At 30.9% G+C, this 17,179-nt stretch overlaps 2 protein-coding genes across 3 annotated transcripts in view; one reads left to right on the forward strand and one right to left on the reverse strand.

Moving 5' to 3' along the window:
• LOC135122766 (uncharacterized protein DDB_G0290685-like) overlaps positions 1 to 17,179 on the reverse strand; it is a 252,442-nt gene that overhangs the window by 19,356 nt on the left and 215,907 nt on the right. The gene's annotated exons all lie outside the window — the stretch shown is intronic.
• LOC135122760 (zinc finger protein Gfi-1-like) overlaps positions 6,946 to 17,179 on the forward strand; it is a 71,529-nt gene continuing 61,295 nt past the window's right edge. Inside the window, exon 1 of the mRNA XM_064047169.1 lies at positions 6,946 to 7,353. Within this exon, the coding sequence (XP_063903239.1) occupies positions 7,194 to 7,353 (160 nt within the window). The 5' untranslated portion in view covers positions 6,946 to 7,193. The remainder of the gene's footprint in view (positions 7,354 to 17,179) is intronic.

Below are 17,179 nucleotides of genomic sequence, written 5' to 3' on the forward strand. Positions count from 1 at the left end.
CCAGATATTTATGGTTTTTTAGGCATTGGTGCTTTTCACAACCCTTACAGCGTGATGTGCAGCTGAGTGAAATGTGTTTTTCTCAAATATGAAAGCTTTTAATCTCGACACACTTTTTTCATATGAATTTGTCTAGATTTTTTTTATTACGAATATTTTTGGTACTTGTGTTTTCATTCATTTGTTTTCACCCCTTGAGCGATAGGGTAATAAAGTGATTCAGACGAATGTCTGATTTCGTAATTTGCCATTTTCCACGTAGTAGAACACGAAAATGCAGTTTTCACATTTTGCCGATAATATCTGAATACCTCAAAATTTTAACTGTCACTACTTGGCATTTTCGTGAAGATAAAACGCTAGCACAATTTATTTTATTCGTTTTTTATGAAAACTAATGATGTGTAGGGGATACTTTAATTAATACCTAATATAATTTTTAGCGTCATGTGTACAGGGTGATTCAAAAATAGCGCACTAACACCATTTGTTGTTAAGAATTGTTTACTGAGCAAAGAAGAAATAATTTAAAAAGTCCTTAGGTCCAAATGTATAAGAGATTGGTCTCCAAAGTTAATTTTGTTTTAGATATTTGACTACAAGTGTTGGACACATAAAATAGATCGGACTCTTATTATTCAAAATAATTTTGGAAGCATTTTGTATTTACTCATATTTTCTTTATTTTAGAATATCACAAAAAACTTAAAAATTCGTCAGGATGAACCTGACAACAGTGGCTAATTTTTACCTTTTGTAATCTATCTAAATAATTGTTTTTGTAAGTGAACGTCAAATTGACGTGAGGAATTTTTAATTGATTTTTCAGGAACCTAGACTTGTGAACTTAATAATGTATCGTTAAATTAGTGCCTCATTTTTTAACCACTCTGTATGATGAGTTATAGATATGTAGTGGATTTGTTAGAAATTTGGTGATATATTAATAGTGATTTAAGGTTTTGAATAATACTGGATTTTTCTATTCTGTATTAAACGATAGGATATATATGTTGACTTTTATGTCAAATTTATGCGATGTTGCATGTTTGTGTAACATGTATTTTCAATGAATTTTAAAATCTATCAATTTATGCTTTCCAAATATTTAATTGAAAAATAATTAAATAAAATTACTTACTACAAATTTTCACAAAAATAGTATATCGACTAATGTGGTTCAATACTAATTAATTATCAGAGTTAGGCAAAGCCGAAGTCATGAGGAATCAATCAGACAAATATTAAAAACGACGACGCGACGTCTGGCGATAAATTTGGCTGGTCGACTGTGCAGTCTCCACCTCAGTGGCGTTTGATGCAATGCAAGGTTTACCTGATCAACATCGTCGCGAAAATTGTGATGTTGAACAGTAATTTTTAATTTTTAAAGCATTTTAATATCTAGGAGGATTCGTATACCTGAAGAGAACCTAGAAAAAGTAGTAATTATTATTAAGAATTTCCGAAGTTGTAAGCCACGACTGCAATAGCGCTGGCGATCGGACGGCAATGAGCATCACTTTAATAATGCCGAAGTCTGCTAATTATTATCATGGACACATTTTTTTTTCTTTCCCGTATATACCTCGAACATAATAATTTTGTGTTTCGTGTTACATTGTACATAATATAAATTAATATACACTGACCGGCAAAAAAACTGGCCACCCTGAAAAATTTCGCAAAACCACTTTAAAAATTATTAATTTAACTAGTGATCATTATTTTATTAAATAACCATTCACTATTGACACATTATGTACAAATTAGCAAAAAAAGAAGACAAATTAACGCAGAATTAAATTTAATTTAACAAAATAACAGTGGCCGGTTTTTTTGCCGGTCAGTGTAGTTGCCTCTTCACTAAAACATTAACTATTAACTTATAAAAGTTAATGTCGGTTAAGATCACGATATTCACGCAGAGGCAAAAGTGAGTAGGTATAGGTCAACATTTTGGGAAATATTGTAGATTCCTTTAAGAGCAGTAGAATAGATTTTAGACAAGATTGATTTTCATTACTATTCACAGTGTGATTCTTATATAGTTTATTTTGTTTACATAGAGCGAGACAAAAAGAAATATAGTTGGTGTTAAATTTTTCGAGACCCTGTTTAAAGACATTTCGTTGCTTTTTGTGGGAACGTTACTTCACAAATATATTTCTCATTTTCTAAGTTATTGAAAAAGTTAGATAGAGCCAAACTACTTTTTCACGAGTGTCACCTGAGTTAGAATCGTACTTACGGTATTTCGGTTGTCCATTATGGAAATGACTTTTTTATGTTTCGACTGTAAGTGCAAGTATACTGTAATCTGACTAATGGCTGTTTTCATGTTTTTTCGACGTATATCGTAATCATTTAATCGTTGTTACTCAAAACCGAAAATACTATTATTTGTGCATGAAAGTTATTCGAGTAACAAACTATACCTACAAACAGATTTTTCTACAAAATAATCAATGATAAATGATAATAATATATTAAAAAACATGTTTTGTAAGGTCTAATATAATCACACGAGTTGAAGTTTGTAGTACGAGGCGCTTGCGGCGAATTTTTGTAAAGGACGAGTGTGGTGCGACAACCACACAATGAGTTATGAAACAAGTTTTTTTTTCTATTGAGAAAATTTAACGTCTTTATTTTATATTTTACGCAAGAAACCCATACGCTAGCCCGGTACGACGCCTATGGGCCGTCGAGAGCTTTCTAGTAGGTAGGCATGCACGGCAGTGACCGGTGACATCGTTGGTGACGGCGACCAAGCGGCGTTCGAAAAGTCTGGAAGCGGAAGTCGCAATGGGTATTCGAGAAAGACCTCGATCGTAGAAGTATGGGTTTAAATTGAGGCCACCTTCAGGAAGGATTATTATTTAGACAATTGAGTCAAGAGAGTCCAGTCAAGTTGCGCCGGAACTATTTTGTACATAATCGCTGTAATAGTTAGTCATGTAAATTCGACTTAGTAAGAAATAAATTGTTGAGTTTTACCCACGCCGATTTTATTCACCGATCAACGTAACAATATTATCATCAAAATAAATTTAGTTTTTAAACAGCATTAACTGGCAGCCAAGCAAGTTACTGTGGAAAAAGAATTAACATTTACAAGAAAACAAAAATTAATGAAAATATTGGTTTGCTCTATAGCCTCTGCATTAATAACTAATTTACGCTCTCCAGAATTATGGCAGGAATTTCGTAGATCAAGATGTTTTTCAAAATTTCTTTACATTCTTTACATTCATTACATAATTCGTAAATAATGCAATCCAGTTCTGATTATGAAACTTTTTTTGTAAAAACAGTTTTCTTAGGTGACCATTACAAATCTAGTCATTTTACGTCCTCAATCACGTCCGTGAAGTGTCACTTTTTGGTACTGAAATGTCAAAATTACGTTGTACGTTTGTACTCACTTGTCACTTTGTTGTACTCATGTGTCGAAAACTTACTTTTACGTCCTTGGCCTTGATCAACAATTTTTTAAATGAAAAGCATCAGGTGAATGTCAGTACCGGAACATCATGTTAATCTCTGTTTGTATATTCTTTAATAGTAGGCACTTAATCACTGAGCACAGAGTCACTGATATAACGCAATATTATTGCCATGCAATAAATTTAATTGAAACTGCAACATCTGTACTTTGTTTCAAGTGTTTAGTTTATCAGTAGGTATATAAATAAAAAGATATCCTTAAAACGAAATGTTGTAGGTGCGATTTAAAACAAAAATTCCCCCAAAAATAATCCCAAAGGAAACTGAACAAATACATATAATCCTTTTATAACCCAATAACAGAATAACAGAAACATGGATTGTAATATAATGTAATTTTTTCAGAAAAGTATTAAGTATAAGTTATAACACTGCGCAAATTCTTATTTTATGTTACGAATTTATATTGAATTCATTTTTTTCTTTACTTGTCTGCCTGTTTTTATTTAAATACATGATATTCCGATTATCCCAAAAAAATGTACAAACTTCAGCAAGCAGGTGATAATTTCATCTGAAATAAATTATTAAATGAATTATACTCTGAGGTACTGAACTGCTCATATTTTTAAATTTTATTGACATACTTTAGGGATATCTCAAAAACGTCTCGTTCTTTTTTTTTACTTCTTCATGGTGACACTGTGTTAGTGTTGGGAACATCAGAATAATTAATAGATGTATCTATTCTCCCCAAAAAGTTGATTACGTTATCAGAAAAAATAGTCCCACTAAATAAATATTTTTTGATAAATACATTTTGTGCTTTAGCAAAAATATATAATTTTTTATAATGCTTACACAGGATATCTCAATACAGTTGTGTATAAACGGATTTATTTTATTGGTGGTCTTAGGGATGAGTTACGTAATTTTCCTGATTCTACGCATAGGAAGTTTAATCAAGAAATCGATGAAGATAATACAATGTTAAATAAATCTTTAGTGATAAATTTCTCACAAATCGCCTTCTTCCTCTGTTCTCGTTTTGATTTCAACAGAAATTTTGGAATCTTAATCTGAATCAAATTTAGTTAAGGGAAGTATATGTTGGATGGTAGAAAAATTTATTATGTTTTTAACAACTTGTTTATATTATGATTTAAGGTATTAAAAATATTTTTGAATTACCTATCAAAATAAATAAATAATCTCTAGGTGTTAGAATTTTTCGTAAAATTGCTTCTGCCGTTTATATTGCATGGGCTTAACGTATTTTTGGTGCACCCTGATAATATGATAATTTTTATGCCAATAAACAGTCTAAACAAAGAAGATTATAAATCACAATTTAGAGAAATAACTCGGCTCACCTTGATAAAGGAATTAACACCTATCTTCTAATAAACAACTGATAACTAAAACATACTCTTTTGATATTGCTTTTTCTGTATATCTAAAATTATACATTATATAATAATGTTCAATATTAGAACTGGATGTTTTATTCAGATAATTTTTAATCATTCGATGCATATTTATAGATTGTCATAAATTTAAATACTGAGGAAAAAATTTTTATTTATTTTTATTAAATGCTGTCGATATTGTTAAACGTAATGTGTATCTTGATTTAAAGTTTTCAACATAATTTAAACACAGATGTCTACAAATTTATATAGGTATTATCTGTTGTCCATGGGTTCAAAAATATTTAGATAAATTATTTTATTTTGAATAATTTAATAATTTCGTTATTACTAAACTTAGTGATATCATCTCGTATGTTAAAAAAATCAAAAAAAGTTCATTCTGAAATTTTTTCAACATATTATTATGTCATTATTTATAACTACTTAGTAGAATTCAGTAATGTAGCCGATATGTTTTTAATTTGTTTACACAGTACTTACTTAAAATTGTATCGATGTCATTTTGCATAAATATACGTATCTAGTAAACTCAAGGTAGAAGTTTATACGTTGTAAATCCTCGAATAGTATTTTGGGTAACAAAATTTCTTTAGAACCTAAAAAACCGGTTTCACGAGTTCCGAATTTTTCAGTGTCATTTAAATGTCGCCACAAAATACAAGTTTTTTTAAGAAATTCATAATTTAGAAGGGGGGATAATTCCTAGCTGAAACATCCTGTATATAATATCATTTGTAGTACTTATCAACACCAACATTTTAGCAGTGTCTATACTTATGTACCTATCAATCTTATCACAAAATGTCATCAATGTTGTTGCTGACTAGATACGGATTTTCTAATAGTATTTTTCTCAATACAGAGCTGTCATTTTCATTATGTTTGCTTTGATAATTATCATCACTATCAACTTTGTTGCATTCATATGAAAATTTTACTGAAATTTAAGTTTGAAGTTTTAATTAGAAAAGGAAAGTGGTATTTCTAATGGGCGAAGAATGCCTCATCAACCACTAATAATCAGATTTAAAAAAAAATATCAACATGGTAATGTGAAACTCCATCACGCACATTGATGAACCATATCTCCTGTTCCACGCCATGCAAATACGAATAAATTAAATTAACCATAATATTATTTTACACATCAATCTATCTTACAAGAATTTTATCAAAATCAATCAATGCTAATTTATTTCATCAGACGCGGTAACTAACAACAAAGAACAGGACTTCAAACCTTTACGCGGGTTGCATCGTAGAAGGCGTGCTCTCAATCTCGACCAATAAATGAACATTATTCCCCACCACTCCATTCCATAACAGAGGGAATACAGCTCTATAAGGATAATCAATTGTCTATTAACTTCAAGAGCCAACTTTGAGAAAACTGCGAACGCAGAGTTGAAAGCCCCAGGCAGTGCGGAATGAAACGAGAATCCAATTTTCCAACAGATTCTAAATGAAATGTGCTGATAACAGCAGGGAATAGGAGATAAAGGATAATTACAATTACGAACACTAGCCACATGAGTATACACCTTGTGAAAAATTAATAAAAAATGCCATGTTTAGATAAGGTTTTTATTTTTATTGCTTTCGCTCAAGCACTCAAAAACTATTAGTTAAGTTTTTTAAATAAAATAAGGGGATGAGGCAGCTTATTTTTAACACTGCGTTTAAACTACTGTAAATATTCATCCAGGCTTCTCAAGAAATGATGTTTTTTTTATGAAGAGTATTTTTTTTTTATCAACGCAGCAATTTCGCGGGATTTCATAAACGACTATGAACACTTCGATAAACGATAAAACACGATTTTTAATAAAACCGTAGCGGCTTTTCATTTAAAAAAATAAAACTCTGAAATCACAATATCTTACATAGTATTTCATTCATTGATTCAATTGGTCTTTGGGGCGTGGTCTTGCGCTCCGTCCCCGCCCTTTTCCCTAAGCACGGGACCATAGAGTCCACAATCAAAATATAGGGCGGTGCAAAGATTAAACTCAAGCTTATCAGCTCAAATACACCAGTATCAAACAGTTGACTGTCGACTGAATCTTCGCCAACACGCGTTGCCACAGATAAAGCTTCCAAACACACACTGATAAAAAAATCGTCGGCACTTTTCATCTCTGACAAAGTACTTTTTCCGGTTTGCGGGTCGATGTGGCACTTCCGGGTATCCGCGAATTTTTCTGATGGGAGTCTGTGACGATCTCGTACGAAAAATGGATTTTGTTTGTTTTTATGGCAACCGATGATGTGTTTTTGTGATATTTTTGCGATTTGAAAATTTTTGTTAAAATGGCTCTAGAACTGAGTTCGCATCCTCCGATGCCGTTGGACTATAGTAATGGTGGGACAAGAGAAAATTCGACTAGTCCAGTCAATGTTTCCGATTCGGCACCGTCGAGTCCGCCGGGAAATAGCGCTTTCACCGTCGTGACGCCCAAGGGGAGAGATCGTAAGTTCTTCTTACTAACTTAGGCTTGCCTTTTTTCATTTTTACGACATAAATTTGGGTTGCTATGAATAGGTTGTTTACCATCAGGGTGATGGTAAGTCGATCAAAATTTTTAATTGATCCTCATTTTTCAGTACGTTGTGTGGTTATAAATAAACTCCATTATTTTTGCCTTGTCATATATGTCTATCTATTTATCGGATTTTTAGTTTTGTGGAAAAAGATTCTATCGTAATTTATAATATTTTATCAATCAGTTATTAATCTCTAATACTTACTACAATTCTAATGCCTATTAGAAACTTACATCTAATTTTTTTTTCATTAACTCACACATCAATTTCATTCAGAGCATGATATTAAATTTTTCATTCATGATTGATCCAAATTTAAGCTTTTCTCGTAAAACAGAAAAATCTGTTTTAACTGTCATTCTATGTCATCACGTTTTTAATTTTTATATTTAAATTTCTACAATTCATAAATACATAGTTTGTTAAATTTGATGAGTGAGAATTTTGCGAAAACTCAGTCCTAATAAAGAACAAATGACGTAAGTATGTAACCCTTGTCGACAAGGAAAAATAAGAATAAAATAAGGCATCAAGAATTTTAAAATAACCAGAAAAGTAAGGCTCTAATATAAACAACATGAAAAAAGTCAAATTAAAAAGCTGATTGATCTGTTGCAGTATTTTTGTGAAAAATTAAGTTTTCAATTATGTAAGAATTACTCAAAATTATTATATTTTTTCTTTAGTTTTTACTTTTTTTGCTACAGTGTGACGATAAAAAATTTCCATTTTGAATTGTGGAATTAAAGGTCATATGAACCTCGATTAGTGTCGCAGTATTAAGAATTTTATGCGGAACTCCAGGTAAACCCAAAATAATTCGATGATTCATGTTTCAAAACCGAAACTATAAGAATCATAACGTTAAATGGTACAGTTATTTATTGACAAATTAATTATGTAAGTTTTGAAATCTGCTTCTGTGTAATATATTAATATTCTAATGGAGAGACTGCCTCTATTTTGAAGCTAAAAAAATACAGAGGGAATATTATGATTCAGACGGTCATACTGAGTAGTTAGAAGTCATATATTTTACCTAATAAAAATCATTGTATATCTTTAAAGTAACGTTTATTAAACGTATTATTAATAAATTATAATTCACATATACCTACCTACAAATAATAACACATGTTTATTTGTCATCTCGAGGTTGAGTGACAGTTTACTTTATACATACAAAATGCTTGTATTTTTAAGATTTGAAAAGTTGAAAAGCTTCAGGTTTTTCTTCGAAGCTTATAATAAAAACTTTGAGAATAATTTTTTATCAATATCTACTTAATTATCCAGACAAAATTTAGATGTTATAGCATAAACTGAAGACATTTACCTATAACATGGAATTTTTAGAGTTTTTAAAATAAATTTTATTTATTAAACAAATAAAATAATTTGTTTTTCAAATTTTGATCCATAATTTCAATGCACATTTTATTATCTTATAATAAAACAGAATTTGATTTCACTAAAATTTATGAACTTCGATTCGATAGACGAATAAAAACCATTGTTTCAGTATTTACGTTCATAATCGATATTGATAAAATAATCTTAGTTTAGTGAAATAATGACCTGCAGGAAAAAAATATTGTACCAACCTCAGATCATGAAATTTTGGTTGTTCAGCAACATAAAAATTAATATTTTATTAAGCAGTTATTTCCAGTGGCTAACTTGCTAACCCTGAATGACAGCATTGAAGAAAAAATTGACTGGTGGTCCTACAAGAATTTTTTTTCGAGCGTCTGTCTTTGATTTAATTTCTACCGGACATTGTTTTCTTATTTGTTTTCGCGTTCAGGTGATTATTGTAGCTAATACTTGTATTGGAAGAATTTATAACTATAAAATTCGAAAAATAAAAAGGAAAGTATCTCGCTCTTTCCACATCTTTGGACCTACATATATATCTAAAATTTTTTGTAGGTCTAGAAATTATTTTTAAAGACTTATTTGTGACTGCAAGTAAAACATGTAATTGAGAGATGATATTCATAATAAATAAATTTTTAAACCGTGGACTAAAACAAGGGCTACTTTTATATTTTTTGTGGATTTAAAATTTCTTAAATTTTCTCAACAAGATAACACTACTGTTAATCTGGTCATAAATTTAAAAACTTTAAACGATTAATTATCGCATAAATAAAAGATCAAAAATATGGTAATCAAAATTGTCAAAGACCAATCTTCTTAAAATGTTCTTGAAATAATCTACGATTTTGACACAAGTGCTTAAAATAGTGTTTTCTATGAATTCAATATTGTAGAGATTACAATAGGAACAAAGCACAAACTAATGCAGAGATTAACCGCTTATTGTAAACTGTTTAAAACTCAAGTAAGACTAAGCACACTTATTGTAAATACAAAATGTAATCACTCAAATCTAGAGAAGTTGCAGTGACTCTTGAAAGCCAGTGGAATTACAAAATGTAAACAATTAGGAAATTGAGACAAATGGGATTGTCGGAAAAAAGAACAGAGCACTCATTAAGAAATTGTGCCGTCAAAGGATTTATTTCGTCAGTCGTATTTTGGACAATTAAACTTATCATAGGCAGAGATGGTTTCATGATTGTTTCCTTGCAACGTCATCGTTTTGAACTTTTGGAGAGTTTATGTACAGATAACAACATAACGCTGTACAAAAAGCACAAAAATTTTGAAATTTTTGTTTGCAAATTGCAGTGGACTCACCTGACGGATCAAAAAGATATTATTTTGGATATCGTTTATATCACAGAGATTGGTGTGTAATCTTTTACATATGGCCTCCTGTTTTCCCCCACAATAACGTAATTGATAGTTGGCCACAGCAAATTATCATAATCCTATCTATCTTTTATTTTTTATTTGCTATTTGTTTATCGTATAATCTTCTTCATTAATAATTTTCGTCGTTCGTTAATTTTATTTTGGTGAGTTTTTCCTTGTGGAATGAATTTTTAGCCCCTTTATAATATGATAACAAAAATATATGCTCTATCTCCACCAATCAGAATGTAATACTTTTGTGTGTCTAAATAAAACTTATCACTGGAGTTAAAGCGCTGATTAAACTAATAAAAACTGGTACCATATAATCGCCATAAGTCAACATATACAGAGTGCTTTTTGTGAGACATTTGACGCTTTAGTGGCAGCAAAAATGAAACGAAATTAAAAATAAATCTGAGTGTGTTACGCACATGTCGAATGAACCCATCATAAGAAGAATTTTTTCAGAATCGGGTCAACGAATGAACATATGCGCAGTATAAATTACAATAAATAATATAAAAACTCCAGGATTTGTAGAAACTCAAGACGCACACATGTTTCCCAAGTCATTGTTCCCGGATGAACATTGTACAAGTAACTTAATACTCCCCTTCGTATAAAAACTGAAAAAGATTTAATTTTTATTTTTGTTTAAGTGCGTCATCACTTAACTTTGTATCATATTTTATTGTCCTAGAAGACATAAACTGTAAGTTTTTTCCGCCTCGGAAAGTTTCACCGGACTATTTACATAGTTCTGATTTAATAATTCTGATTGGCTCAAAAAGTACCCAGTAATTACGAGCATAAAAAGCGTGCACCGATTATAAAAGTGATAAATGAAAGAGATAAAACAGATCAGTCCGAGAGTTGAGTGCTGAAATAATTTGATTTCTATATCGAATTCTCTTTGAAGTGAAGCGCTAGATTGCATTTTGTTGGCGTTAATTGAAATTGACGAAAAAATAATTAGTTTTCCCCCATTTCTCTCTATCCTGTGTCTATATACGCCCGTATAGGGCAATATGTAATGAACTCGGCTTGGTTTTAACACCCCAACTGTTATAACACGTAGCGTCTAATTCACAAAACTAAACTGTTTAAAACTTTAAAATTATGATGGCGAAAGGTAACGAATTGGCAGACTAATGGATTATTTTTGTCACTTTAAAAATCTGCTTGAAACATACCTACATAGGTATCGATTATTTATTTTCAATAGTGTTAATCTTTGTTAATCTTGGAGACTGTAAATGAATGGATATGTTGTTGACACAAATGTGTTTATTATTGTGAAGCGATAAAACGAGTATAACATTATGTCTGAGTGGTTTTTTCTATTATTATGGTTGTCATCGTAGATATATAGGGTGGTTCACGAGTAATCAAGCCGAAAATGCTAGGCAAACTACATTTTCATGGGTTTAATTCAGAATAATCGTTTCCTTGGGTGTTCGCTTTTATGCCGTTTTCCGGATTAAAAAGACTCAGGGCCGGTTTATCAATGCGCAGTTAAGTTAAAGTAACTGGCAGTTAAAGCTTGTCTGTGAGTTAACCTGTTTATCATTACCCGCTAGCTCAAAACTGGTGGTCAAAGTGCCTGATAAATTAACTGACAGTTCAAACTGTCAGTTAAAGCGTTATCCACCAGTTAGTGGCAACATAACCTAACAAATCCAAATAAATCTGTTATGAATTTAACAATATTTTGATGAGGACTTATGTTGTGCAACAAATTGACAGAGAAAAGATGAGAAAAACACTTATTATTAGCTGATTATTTTCCAGGTCTAATGTAGGTACCAAAAATTAAAAACCTATCTAATAATACCGCGAGATCGAAAAAGAAATTAATCGAAGTAGGCCATGCACGACAAGCCGTTTGTCGTAATCACGGTGATAGGGTAATTCAATTTTTTTTATTAAATGTCAAATTGACAGTTTAAAATTAGAATTATGACGCCTACTTTTAAAACACATAAGAATGAATTAAAATCACCGTTTTCCAATTTTGTCTAAAATTTATCGCATTTCTGAAGATTTTAATAACAAAAAAGCTTTAATTTCGTTTGATAACAGTGCAAATTACTTTTGTCAACGTGACGATTAATAAAAAATTATTTTAAAATAAGACAAACGCCTTTTCGTGCATGGCCAACTTTGACTAATTTCTTTTTCGATCTCTCTGTATTTATTTATAGGTGTACCTACTTGTTTCATTTTTAATTTCCAAAACTTTTTTTCTAATGCTAAATTTTGCTTTTTCATGATTGATCACGTGAAACGCGATATACAATCGTTGAATACCGAATGCAGATCGAATCTGATGGAACTTACAAGGTCGAGATAGTTTTGAACTGACCAATCACAACTCATTTCCAGTGGTGTGAGCGTTACCAACTTAAGAGAGTAACAGCTAAACTTCGAGCTACGCAACTGGAAGAAACATCGTGCATTGATAAACACTTCACCTCCGTTAACTGCTAGTTACCCTTATCTGACAGTTACTTAACAGACACTTTTAACTGAGCATTGATAAACCGGCCCTCAGCCTATAGGTACGATTTTCAAAAAACTGGGAACTTGTCTGAGAGAAAATTGGCCACCTCTTAGAAAACCTGGAAAAAAATCAGGGTACTCTTGCGCATTATCATAGGAGAGTTATGTGACTTTTTCTTACAGGTGGTTTACCAAACTCCACTTAACACTTTCAAACATTTCTAAAATAGAGTAAGAGAAATCATCACCAGGTGTTCTATTGATGCGGGTTAAAGTGTCATTTTGGGATAGAATTGTAGCATGTAACATAACTGGTGGATAGCATTTTGTTGAATTAATTAAATACATTTTTGTTCGAAAGTTCAAAAGTTATGTTTTTTTATCAAAATCATGACAAATTAGAGATTAGTAAGTTAATGTTTTTGATAAATAAATAAATACAAATATGAATTTTTTATAAGTGTATTCTGGATTGAGTTCCCAATTCTGTAGGGCACATTATTATTCGTGAATCACTCGTATTAACTTACTCGTATTTTTCATTTCCATGTACAAAATCTGAACATAATCGAAAGTTTGGAATAACAAATTAAAAGCTAAGAATATATGCAAAAAACCGTTTCGCTATTTTTAACAATGTAATGAGTTATTTTCCTAACCGAATACTTGTTAATATTCGTGAAAGTTTCCTTCTCCAAGAACTTAAATTTTTGAATTTTTTTAGAAATTGAAATATTTTGGTTCGACGACAATTATCCGCTCAATACAAGTACAAAAGAGTTTAGAAGTTCAACAACTGTTTAGCAAATTTGTTATAATTTGTAGTGCATTGCCTATTTTGTTAAATATTTTATAAAATACTTAAAATTAAAAGATACTATTACTGGTATTCGTTTTTCAAAACACTTTGGAGAAAATGTTGGGGTCTCTAGTTCTTGGTTTTTGAAAAAAAAAAAAAAATGAGGGCCCCTGCTGTTACCATTAACAACGAATTGAAAAACTGTTATATTACTTGGTGCTTTTTTTAAAGAACTTATCAATTCGTGAAATTCCTTTTTTTTTATAATTCGACAAAATTCTGAAGGTCCTTGATGTTTGTTTGTTTCGGAAACAATTAAAAAACCTTAGGGACCCTTGGTCTTTCATTTTTGAAAAAATTTAAAACAATTTTGGGGTCTTTGTAACTTTCATAAAAAAATTGAAAAAATTCTTAATGTCCTTGATGTCTTTTTGTGACTTTTGGTGTTTCCTTTTTGAAAAAAATAGAATCTCTCTACAGAAGAACATCATTATCGCCGCCCACCCACCCTGTCTTTTTTTCGGTAATTTTATCCGATCTGAATGAAATGAATAATCTTATACGGAATAGAAATAAAATTAATCCTTAGAATGACAAAAGGGGGGGGGTGGGCGGGGCTAGTACTTGCTAAGATAAGGCTGATTTTGGCAAATGACATACCTTCTTAGAAAATATAGGGCGGGTGGGTGGAGTTAGTACTTACTAAGATAAGACTGATTTAAAAAAAAAAGTTACGATTAGCGCTTTTTTTCTACTTTTTTCACATTCTAGACTCTATTATTAGTTTCTATTCCCACTCGAAAGAAGAACATAATTAGCCCCGCCCACCCACCCTGTCTCCTTTTCAGTGATTGATTTTATCCGAACTGAATGAAATGAATGATCTTATACTGAACAGAAACAAAATTAGTAGTTAGAATGAGAAGAGGGTGGGCGGGTGGTGCTAGTACTTGCTAAGATAAGACTGATTTTGGCAAATGATATACGTTCCAAGAAAATAAAGCGAGGGTGGGCGGGGATAGTTCTTGCTAAGATAAGAATCATTTTGGCAAATGACATATTTTCCAAGAAAATAGAGGGTGGATGGGTGGGGCTAGTACTTGCTAAGATAAGAATACACTGTTTGGGCATGTTTCTGTAAAAAATAAAGTTTTCCCACTTTTGAGCTAAAATACACAATTTAAGGTAACTGTTGAAATAAGTATAACGTAATTTAGGGAGAAATAAAGTAAATAATATGTGTAATGTAAAAAAATGCTGCAAAGACGAAAAAAAAAATGTTCTGCACAAAGCGAAATTCGAACTCACGGTTCTCTGTCTATTATAGAAGGTGTTTACACATTTTCTTTTTCATAGTTATATATACCTACCATCAAAAACAATATAATCAATACAACCTTTATTTAAATGAAAATAGGCACACAAGATCCGGATCATTGGCTCGACCTGACAAATTCACTTGTATTCGCAAAAGCCTAATCACTGCGTATACGTTAAATTGTTTGAAACCCTATACATTTTTTATTTTAGAGATTGTTGTACAGATTTTTTTTCTAAATTTATTGATGGATCATAATGCCATCTTTATTAAACAGTTATGCTAAAAACTAATTTAATTTTTGTGTCAAGAGAACTGTGATGGATTTATTTCCACAGTTATTTCAGCCTACAAATGCCAAAATTGTTGTTAGCAATTTTTGTAATTTTTGTTAACGTACATGAAAATAATAATAATTCAATAGAAAATTTAATTGAAAACATTAAATTATTAGTGTCTGAAAATATTAAAATGCGATTCATCAATGAATTAAAAAAAAAATGTAAAACAACGAAAACATATATAGGGTGTCATTAAAAGAAAATTGAATGATATAGGCTAAGTAAAAACAAATGAGCGTCAAAAATTAATTTTTCAGATCAGATCGTAGTATATGGATTGAAGACAATTTAGTTTGACTTATCGTTATCACACAATGCTACATGCGAAAAAATAAGGCAAATACGGATCTGATCTGTTTTCGTCGAACACATGGTATAATCGTGAAAATAATATATTAGTAACATTAATACAATAATTTCCACGATCATGTATTTGTTGACTATTATAACAAGTTCAGTAAGTGCTTCAAAGTAATTTCTGGTGGTTTGATTGTTACAAATAATAAAAATGTATGTTTTGATTGATGAAGAATCTATGACCGACTGCACTCCTCCTGAAATAGAGGAAGAGACATAAAAGTACAATAAATGTTACAAGTTGTTTATTAATTGGTGTCAGTTGAGAGATAATACAAGGTAAACAAAAAATAATTGTTATGATAGTATTTTTCAATGAAAAATCGAAAACTATAAAATCTACAAGCTTTTGGCCTATCTATAATATGTTGAAAACAACACCCCTCGTAAAGGAAAACATCGATATTTCCAAATATGTTAAATTAGTTGGATTTTTGGATTTTTGAAACTTTGTCAAGAACTCAAGTTATAAAATTTCTTATCGAAGCGCCTGATGACAGATTTCTAACGTTAAAATCAGTTAGTCATATTTTAAAGTATACCTACTCTAAACATTGAGATTATCCTAAGTCGCTTTAATCCTTGGTTTTTCTGGTGCTTGAGACCAAAATTAACTTTATAACCTACAAGAAAATAAAATCGTCAAAATTCCCAACACCAAAACTCACACAAACTTCTACAGTGGTCAGTGTAAAATAAGAATGCAACGTTGAGGAAAGGAAAATCCGCAGTAGCTAATTTTTTTTTTAGATACGAAAATGGCGAATGTCGTAATAGTCATTGGTTTTAACACATTTTGCCGTTTGCCTCAAATAATTGTTACTTATTTAGATTTACATAATCCTAGTTTATTTACGAGCCACTGCCTCCGCAAGACTTCGGCGACAATGTTAACTAACACCGGTGCTGATTTTGTTCAAATAAAAAAATATGGTAGCTGCAAGTCCCCAATAGTGGCCCAGAGGTATGTTGATGAGTTGACCACTCCACTGATAACTGCGACACGAATATTAACATCAGTTTCTATTTCTATTTGTGATAAAATGCTTAGATTTGAAAAAGTGATGACTCTTAGCCCGTTGATTTTCCACAAAACTGATTTTTCAACTCTTGGTCAGCAAATACTAACAATACAGAACTAAGTATTGTACAATAAATACCATGTACATATTAATAAATATTGTAATAAAAATATTATATGTTGCATTCGCAGTAGTAGGAAAAATGTTACATGGAACATACACGCAGTTTCTTAACTCAAAATTTTAGTTAGATGCATATTACGCTATTAATTTCGTTTATTTGTCTGTCAAAATTGTATCAAGAGTGTATCCTGTTATTTTGCTATGTATCATGCCGAGTTTAACTTGTCACTATAACAATACGACATAGTTGATAACAGGAATATATTCAGTCAATTCTTGATAAAATAGAGCAGTTCTATTTTTATCAGTAAATATTTTGATAATTGTTTGGAATTTAACTAAAAGTTATGCTTGTTTATTGGGAACTGCTGGGTTTTTACAAAAAATTATAGTATCTTAATATTACTACAGTTAAAAAAAAATTTGAAAGTGATTATTGGCGAATTTCCATCACTACATATTTTTTAGAGCATATACGCATAGACTCCTATTTTATTGGTCGACTAAGTACGTTGCAATAAATC

The sequence above is a fragment of the Zophobas morio genome, unplaced genomic scaffold (assembly GCF_036711695.1).
Source record: "Zophobas morio isolate AGI-343-1 ecotype UQ-CSIRO unplaced genomic scaffold, CSIRO_AGI_Zmor_V1 ptg000005l, whole genome shotgun sequence".
NCBI lineage: Eukaryota > Metazoa > Arthropoda > Insecta > Coleoptera > Tenebrionidae > Zophobas > Zophobas morio.